Here is a 9,745-nt window from a genome sequence, read left to right as displayed (position 1 = left end):
GCGGTCGCCCCTTTTGCCCGGCCTATTGGCCGGCCCTGGATTATCCCGGGGTCAACCACTGCTACAACATGCTCCTCTTGGCAAGTTGCATAGTGTAGCCTGGCCTCGTTGGTTGGCTCAACAAGCCAAGGCGCCGAGCTCTAGGCGTAGTACACTGTTATCTATGGGAGACTGGTTGTTCGTGTCGCGGTGCACGATATGAAACTCTCTTGGCTACCAGTAGATTGATGCTCAGTTTCAGTAGTAGACACACACCACAAAGGGCGGATGCATGCATCAACTCATACAAGTGTAACGTGTCACTTTCAGGAGTGATGGGACTCGTAACGCCGTACCCTACTTACTTTTCCACGAGACCTCACATTGTCGTATGTTTTTTTAGAAGACATCGTCATACGTAAGTAGTGTTGCAGTGGGTCATGAGATGGAAGCCTGGAGGGAGAGGGAGGGGAGGACGGGTCAGGTCAGCCGCAGACGTTTTCCTTCTTTTCCATGCCATCCGTCAGTCACACACATAGTACCGGGAGAGATCACCGAGCAATGATCCGGCTTGGGCTGGGGTTGGCATATCTCTTGGTTCTGTTCCAGGTCCGTTTGTGCTATGGATTAATAGTATGCCATCTTCATACTCCACTTCAGGGGTTCGACGCCATTGTCTCGCTGCGTGTAAGCCACGCAGAGAGGACGTTCCGATCCAAATCATGCAGGTAACTCGGATCTAATTACTCTCTCAACACTCAGGTTCGGCCCTAGGCCATGGCGAAAGGTGCCTAGGGCCCATCTTAAATAAGGGCACACTATATCCATATATTAAAAGAAAGATAAAAAGTTGATTTGTAGAACAAAAACCAACATAGACAGGGGGCATAGGCCCCCCCTCCTCGACACACTTCCACATTGTATTTATTCAATAGTTATTTGTAATTGAGTACATTATAATCATATAACCAATTCTGGCGTGACTGCCGCGTCACCGGCACCGTCGACTTCATCTTAGGAGACGCCACGGCCGTCTTCCATAATTGCCTCCTCCTGGCCCGCGTCTCGCTCCCGGGTCAGAAGAACACCATCTTGGCCCATGGACGCTTCAACGACTCCGGCAGCAGCGGCTTCTCCTTCCAGTTTTGCAACGTTTCCGTGCAGGACGACCTCCTACATGCGCAGGCTAACCAGACCGTCAAGGCCGCCACGACGCAGACTTTCCTGAGCCGGCCATGGAAGGCATACTCGCTGGTGGTGTTCATGGAGGTGGAGTCCTACATCGGCGGCGTGGTGCGACCCGAGGGGTGGCTCGCGTGGGACAAAAACCAGACCACGCTCACCACGCTCTACTACGCAAAGTACATGAACACGGGCTCAACGCTGGCGTCGGCGGCAGGGTGAGTTGGTCGGGCTACCACTTGAATATGAGCCAGGCCAAGGCCAATAACTTCACCATGGCGCAGTTCATCTACGACAACATGTTGCTACCGGCCACGAGCGTTGGGTTCACATCTAGACTGCTTGCGTCTTGATCGATCAACTGATGAGTCTGTCTACCATGAGAGGGTCCCGAGGTGCGATGACTTGTCGTTACCAGATGGAAGAAACTCAGAATTGTCTTGTTAGAATGAAGTTGACTAAGGGATGGTCGTTGTTCTCGAATGGGACAACACAGATTATACTCACCTTCTCTCCTTGTTAGGAAGGATAATTAATTGGATACTTACTGAAGGAAATATGCCCTAAAGGCAATAATAAAGTTGTTATTTATATTTCCTTATATCATGATAAATGTTTATTATTCATGCTAGAATTGTATTAACCGGAAACTTAGTACATGTGTGAATACATAGACAAACAGAGTGTCCCTAGTATGCCTCTACTTGACTAGCTCGTTAATCAAAGATGGTTAAGTTTCCTAGCCATAGACATGTGTTGTCATTTGATGAACGGGATCACATCATTAGAGAATGATGTGATGGACAAGACCCATCCATTAGCTTAGCATAATGACCGTTTAGTTTATTGCTATTGCTTTCTTCATGACTTATACATGTTCCTATGACTATGAGATTATGCAACTCCCGAATACCGGAGGAACACTTAGTGTGCTATCAAACGTCACAAGTAACTGGGTGATCATAAAGATGCTCTACAGGTGTCATAAAGATGCTCTACAGGTGTCTCCGATGGTGTTTGTTGAGTTGGCATAGATCGAGATTAGGATTTGTCACTCCGGTTATCGGAGAGGTATCTCTGGGCCCTCTCGGTAATGCACATCACTATAAGCCTTGCAAGCAATGTGACTAATGAGTTAGTTGCGGGATGTTGCATTACGGAACGAGTAAAGAGACTTGCCGGTAACGAGATTGAACTAGGTATGATGATACCGACGATCGAATCTCGGGCAAGTAACATACCGATGACAAAGGGAACAACGTATGTTGTTGTGCGGTTTGACCGATAAAGATATTCGTAGAATATGTAGGAACCGATATGAGCATCCAGGTTCCGCTATTGGTTATTGACCGGAGGTGAGTCTCGGTCATGTCTACATAGTTCTCGAACCCGTAGGGTCCGCACGCTTAACGTTCGATGACGATATGTATTATGAGTTTTGTGATTTGATGTACCGAAGGTTGTTCGGAGTCCCGGATGTGATCACGGACATGACGAGGAGTCTCGAAATGGTCGAGACATGAAGATTGATATATTGGAAAGTTATGTTTGGACACCGGAAAGGTTTCGGATGAGTTCGGACATTTTTCGGAGTACCGGGAGGTTACCAACCCCCCGGGGAATTAATGGGCCTTAATGGGCCATGGTGGAAGAGAGGAAGGGGCGGCCAAGTGGTGGGGCACCCCCCCCCCCCCAAGCCCAATCCGAATTGGGGAGGGGGGCTGGCCCCCCCTTTCCTTCTCTCCCTCTTCCACCATGGACTAGGAAAGGGGAGAAACCTACTCCTAGTAGGAGTAGGAATCCCCCCTTGGGGCGCGCCATAGGAGGCCAACCCTCCCCCTCCTCCACTCCTTTATATACGGGGGAGGTGGGCACCCCATAGACACACAAGTTGATTCTTAGCCGTGTGCGGTGCCCCCTCCACATATTTCGACCTCGGTCATATTGTCGCGGTGCTTAGGCGAAGCCATGCGTCGGTAACTTCATCATCACCGTCACCACGCCGTCGTGCTGACGAAACTCTCCCTCGGCCTCAGCTAGATCTAGAGTTCGTGGGACGTCACTGAGCTGAACGTGTGCAGATCGCGGAGGTGCCGTCCGTTCGGTACTTGATCGGTTGGATCGCGAAGGCGTTCGACTACATCAACCGCGTTACTTAACGCTTCCGCTTTCGGTCTACGAGGGTACGTGGACACACTCTCTCCACTCGTTGCTATGCATCTCCTAGATAGATCTTGCGTGATCGTATGAAAATTTTGAAATACTGCGTTCCCCAACACTTACACGAATTTTACGCAATGATCATCTGTGTTCAGCCAATCTAACGTGTGAATGAGTGATATTTTTCTCCGCCCTGGCCTTTTGCTTACTCACCTCACGTACTGCAAATCTTGCTTCGTTTTTATTCACTCCTGTGATTGCTAAATTTGGCATGGTATAGTTTTTTGTGACGTGTGAGTAATCTCTGTAGATGAAAGCAGGAAGGATGGAATAAGAGTGCTTTCCTTTAGAGCATGAGCATAGTCAAATTCAAGCACAACACATGGAACGGTAATTTTTTTGTTACCAAGAATTTATTTTGTTGTGACAAAGTTTACAATATTTAAATTTACTAGTATAAGGGACACTAAGGAGGCTAGGGAGAATATCATGTGCTACGGGAGTTGCTAAGCTCGTGTGCTGCAGGGCGAGCTCAGCCGTGGATGTGAGATTCAACGGTCAAAACACAAACAACTGAATACTGACATTTTGACTTTTGCTTTTTGTGACACCATTTATGCTGATTTTTTTCCGTTTCTTCTTTCGTGTTTCAAATCTTGATTTGAAATTTTCACAATTTGTAGAGACATGTCTTGTGAACACTCATAATTTTTTTGGAATTATTTAAAACATTTAGATGTGTTTCTGGAAAAGTGATAGCATGATGGCACCTAATATGTGGTAGCACCTGATATTCCCCCAGGAGGCTAGACGTCCACTTTTTTGGTTATGGCAAGGGAAGTATACAAGGTTGTATTCCGTGTAGTATCAGTAGGATACAAAATACGATGAGCACACACCTGACCTCTGCACGACTAGAATGACCAAAACTAGCATTAACGGAACATAGAAAGTACCACACCGGTAAAAATAAAGTTATACATGGCTGATGGAATGCTTTGACATGCAAACAAAAGAGCAATGATGATCCACATCGAGCAATTACAGCTAACGGAACTACTAGTGTGATGTGTTGCTTTGGCTCTAGGGTAGATAGAGATCATTTGTTCTTTCAATTTAATTTTAGTATTAGAGCCTGGAACTACTTGCAAGTGGATTTGCAGTCAGAAGATGATATGAGGAGTATTGCTAGTTAGGCTAGGAAGGATTTCGATAGCAAAAGTGCCCTTCTGGTCCCAGGCGCAAATGCACTTGCACTTGTTCGAACAGTAAATTCTGAAAAATGGCAAAAATATTACAAAAAATTGTAGACAAACATTCTTGAGTGTTCTTCCTATGTATAAATTTTCTTGAAGAGATCACATTCACAGAATTTTCAGTAGAAAAACAAAACAAGCAGCCCAAAATACTTAAAAACACCTTTTCATGCTACTGTTTTTTTTCTGTTATGTGCACATGGAATGTTATTTCTTCACGAAAATTTGCGTGGGAGTAGAACATTCCTAGATGTGTGTTGTAAAAAGAACCAGATTTTTTAAATTTATATTAGTATTGTTTAGCAATTTACTGTTCATCCAAAACTGCATATGCTCCAGGCAGCAAATATTGCATCTCCTTAAAAAACCTTTCTTTCCTGAAGTGGTTTTCCTATCTTGCTGGAATATCTGGATCGCTAGGAATGCAAAAATCTTCAGAAAGAAGAGGCCTGCTTTCTATAAGTGGAAGAGGGGATTTGTGCATGACACAACCTTGCTGGCGCATAGAATTAAGTCTAGGTTCAGGGATAATTTGTTGAAATGGGTTTCTCACCTTCCACCTTAAAGCGTCAGTTGCACTGTAGTTCTTGCTCTTATTCCTTTTTCCTGATATGAAGTTGTATACTATGTACCGTTTCATGCTCTACATTAAATAAAGTTGCAAGGCTGTGAGCCTGTGAGGTTTTTACCCTATGGTTCATAGTCACAAAAATAAATGCTGACCAACAAAGACGATGTAAGTGCATACAATGCAAACTGAAATCGTCCGAACACCAAGCAGACAGTCCAACCATTGAGAGTCAACTTTGGAGACAAGAGCATCCGTCGACACTTGTCCACGGTTCGCATATGAATTGTCGAGAGAGCGGACCACCAAAATCACTAATTGGGAAAGCTTAGGCAATCTCATGCCCACATCGCAACTGTACGCCGGTGGTAAATCTGGACATGACAACCTAAGTGTGCCATGTTGGATGTTCATTACTTTTCCAGCATGGAAACTTGGCTCGAGTGGGTGGTGTCTAAACCCAAACGTTCCACTGAGTTGATACTAGAGTGATACAGATATATAATTTAGTTGAATAGGCGACGACAAGCTTCATCATTTCCTTTCACTTGTTATGCCTCAAAGTGCATTAACTCAACTGCGAGTAGATCAGGGTTAGACTTCATCGGCTCATATCTAACTTTTAGGAACCTCGTTGGCGGGCAACCATTTTTGTAATTTCCATTGGAGGAAGCGAGTCGGTCCAGTTTATGAGGAAAATAACAGAAAAATCTAACCTTTAAACTTAACAAAATTTGCTTGTTTTAGTAAACTTGAGCAAAAACCACCCACACACTCTCACTAATGGGTGAGGAAGGGGGGACTGACAACACAGGTCGGATGGAGCAGCAAGATACAATATGAATTGGTTCTTGGCCTTGTCCACCCATCAAGAAAGACAAATCGCCATGAAAATGTTTGACGTTTAGCCTAGGCATGACAAGATCGTTCTCATTCTTAAAATTGAAATTGTGATTAATTATTGCACCCAAATTGGATAAGTTTGACATATATTTCAAAAGAAGAAAAATCACAATGGTATAAATTTTCGGGAAATATCCTTGAGATATAGTAAAATTGTAAGGTTCACCCATGTGGGAAGCTCAAGGTAGAAGCACCAAACCGGCCAATTCACTTACACACAATCACTTCCTCCATTCACAAATATAAGATGTTTTGAATATTTTCATATATAGGCTACATACGGAATGAAATGAGTAAACGAACAGACTAAAATTATATGGATAAAAAGGCCGAAATCATATTGGCATATCACTAGAAACATTAGAGACGCTATAAATCCAAAAGGCATAACAACAATTAGAGGCAAGATAATTTGTAGGTCGATTGCCATGTTGTTTTTACACTGACAGTGCTGTTGCACAGTGTTCATAGCATGTGGTACCCAAAAGCAAACAGCATTCAATCATTGAGCGAAACAAAACAAGAGAGGGAGCAGAAGAGCCACCAAAATAAAAGGTAAAACAAAATATGAATCATGTTTGATAGATTTCTTCAGATCCATGGCCTTTTCTATTTCTTTCCCAACCAAATCAAATTCATCGGCACAGCCTAGACCGGCCGAGAACAAGTACAGATTTCCTCCCATCCGGGCAGCTTAATCAGCTTGCGATGGACAGATATGGGAAGCTACAAACACCTATGCTTGGTGCCGCCTGATGCTGCTGTCTTGCCTTGACTTGCCTCCGTAGGCGGCGCCAAGCTGCGTCTGGTGCCTCCACCGGTCCAGGCTAGAGCACCAGCCGGAGAGACGGAGACATCGACGGTTCTTCAGAATACAGATGTTATTTCTTCAGAATTCCCATCTTGTCGACTCAAACAAAACTTTCCTACGCACGCGCTCTGGCCAGGCCGGCCGGTTAGCTCGCGACGGACACATTCCTGGACTGTCGCTGCCCACTGTGGGACTCCGTCTCAGCTGAGAACCGCTGCAGCCTCCGCGCGCCCTGCCTGGCACAGACGGCGTCGAGGTGCATCTGCTCGTGGCGGCACTCCTCGCTGCAGAAGGGCGTGTCTCCTCTGTACATGAAGACGTCGCTGTCGCCCGCCAGCGGCTTGGCGCAGAGCGCGCACGCGTCCATCGCCGGCATGCCGGGCTCGCCGAGCAGCTCGTCGTCGAAGAAGAAGGAGCAGGCCACTGATGCCGCCATAGTACGTGTGTGTAGGTGGCTTTCGAGCACAAATGCTGAGCAGAGATTATCTTCGTGGTGCACTTGCTTGCTTGCTGCTTTTGGTGCTGCGGGGAGAGGGAGGAAGAAGAGTAGAGCGAGCGAGTTGGGTGGAGAGAAGAGTGAAAGGCTCAGGTATATATGGTGCGTGGGGACGGGCACGGCAAGGCCGTTGGAATACTGTGGTCCGGTGCGCCCACGCGTCGGGCAAATATCGCGCGTCGGACGGCCGTCCCGGGCGGTGGTAGGCGGCTGCACCCGTCCACCGAGAGGAAAACGACGGGCAATCCTGCGATTTCCGGGCGAGGTCGACCAGGAGACGTCGCTCTTCAAGGTCCATGCATGCTGTGCTATTTTCTGAAGAGTAGAAATGTAGCTGTAGTTGAAAACTCTCAAAATTACAATTAGCAACTAGCTGTAGAAATGCAGGTGACTGAATTTACAAATTTGGGTCAGTCACTTTTTCTCCGTCCACATCGGCGGCCCAGGCGTTGGGGGCTACTCCCAGGTTGTGCAGCTGCTGTTATTACGTTGCTTCGTCCCACCGCTCACATGCATGCTAATCTAGCTCGCTCGGAGTAGACAAAGCACACAGGACACAGCCACAGCACATTCCACACCACATGCTCTCTTTTTTTCTTTTTCTTTTTGCGTGGATTCCACACCACATGCTAGATACCGAATAATGTCAGCATCGGCACTATGATCATCTTTCTTTTTGTTTTTCTGAATTTCAAAGAAACGGAATTCTACAGTTAAAAAAATTGTACTTTTTTTGTATGCGCACATATAGTGTAGTACTCCTACAAATTTGCATAAAACCCATGTTTGTACGCGAGAGATAAAAAGACAAATAATGATGAAGATAAAATGTGAAGACATCTGAATCACAAGCAACAGGGAACCCCACTTGGTCAATGTTTATCCATCTCATTGTATCGTGTGCCAGTCCAATGGAAGAACCAGTGCCAATAAGATTTAAAAAATAAAGTGTTCTATGGAAGAATTAATTGGTGCACTGATATTACCATTTAAAAAGAAAAAAGAAAATAAAACAATGACAAAATTTGCACACAATTTATACAGAGGTTACACTTTTTATAGTATGCAAAGATAAACGTATAGTAGTGATTTTTTTGCAAAAGGAAGTTTCCTAAGAAGGAATGAGTTAGTGGCTTTGATATTATCCATGAATAATAAGAAATAAAAAATAAAATTTGCGCACAATTTACATAGAAATTGCACTTTGTTATAATATGCCACGGGGTCTCTACTTCTCAAAATCAGAATAACAAAGTTTTCTATGAAAGAATAAATTAGTGGCATTAGTATCACAATTTAAAAAGAAAGAAAATAAATAAAAAAATAAAACACAATTTAATAAGAGATTGTGTTTTTTATAATATGAAGACTAAGAATAATATAGTGGAGTTTTCCAAAAAAGGAAGTTCTCTTAGATTGGTATTACACTTAATAAGAAAGAAATTAACACAGAAGCAAAAATTAAATATAAACATAAACAATCAAATATGAAGTTTTCTAAGGAATAATGAATTAGCAGGATTTGTATTACCTTTACGAGGAAAGAAAATTAATAATAATGTAAAACAAAAAAGTCAAAATTTGCACTTTTTTATAATATGCAAGAATAAGCATATAATAGTGAAATTTTAACAAAAAAGAAGTCTCCTAAGAAAGAAAGAATTTGTGGCATTGGTATTACCATTAAAGAAAAAATAAAAAAATAAAACAAAAGCAAAATAATGAAGTTTTTTCTAAGAAAGAATGAATTAGTGGCTTTGGTATTACCCTTTGATAGGAAAGAAAATGAAATAGAAACTAAAACAAAATAATAAAAGTGATATTTTTTAAGAAATAAAAGAAAATGAATCAAAAACTCAAACAAAACCAAAATAATGAAGTATTTCTAAGAAAGAATGAATTAGTGGCTTTTGTATTACCCTTTAAGAAGGAAAAAATGAAATAGAAACTAAAACAAAATCATAATAATTAAGTTTCTAAGAAAGAATGAAAATTGCACGCAACTTCGCTCTAAAATTGCACTTTTTGTAGTATTTAAACAATAATCATATAATAGTGTAATTTTCACACATATTGCATGGTATTCATGTGTGTACATTTACATGCATCCAACATGAAAGAAAAAGAAAAAGCAACTAAGAAAGAAAAAAATCAAAGGGAAAAACACATAAAAAAGAAAAACGGAAAAGAAACAAAGGGATAGAGGAGGGTTGGATCAAACAGCTAATGAGCTTTGGCCCAGTAGCAAATCGACTGACCCAAATATGGAGTCAGTAAAAAAAACATGCACAACCCAACAAACAACACATGGCAGAAAAAAAATGTAGCACGGATTTTAGAGCAAAAATGGATGGCCAGAAAATTGACTGACCCAAATTCAAAACTCAGGC

At 43.0% G+C, this 9,745-nt stretch overlaps 1 protein-coding gene and 1 pseudogene across 1 annotated transcript; one reads left to right on the top strand and one right to left on the bottom strand.

The window, feature by feature from the left end:
* Positions 1 to 540: 540 nt before the first annotated feature.
* Positions 541 to 1,514, top strand: LOC141041263 (pectinesterase/pectinesterase inhibitor PPE8B-like; annotated as a pseudogene).
* A 5,093-nt stretch (positions 1,515 to 6,607) lies between these two features.
* On the bottom strand, positions 6,608 to 7,428 carry LOC109765776 (FCS-Like Zinc finger 2). Its single transcript, XM_020324551.4, has one exon. It carries the CDS (start codon positions 7,293 to 7,295, stop codon positions 7,005 to 7,007), a length of 291 nt encoding a protein of 96 aa, XP_020180140.1. The 5' UTR covers positions 7,296 to 7,428; the 3' UTR covers positions 6,608 to 7,004.
* Positions 7,429 to 9,745: the final 2,317 nt, after the last annotated feature.

This window comes from Aegilops tauschii, chromosome 2 (genome assembly GCF_002575655.3).
Source record: "Aegilops tauschii subsp. strangulata cultivar AL8/78 chromosome 2, Aet v6.0, whole genome shotgun sequence".
Lineage (NCBI taxonomy): Eukaryota > Viridiplantae > Streptophyta > Magnoliopsida > Poales > Poaceae > Aegilops > Aegilops tauschii.
Note: the sequence above shows the minus strand (reverse complement) of the source record. Positions and strands in the feature narration are given on the sequence as shown.

Bases quoted from the DNA above. Each gene is read 5' to 3' on its own strand.
- LOC109765776 (XM_020324551.4), bottom strand. From the start codon at position 7,295: ATGGCGGCATCAGTGGCCTGCTCCTTCTTCTTCGACGACGAGCTGCTC.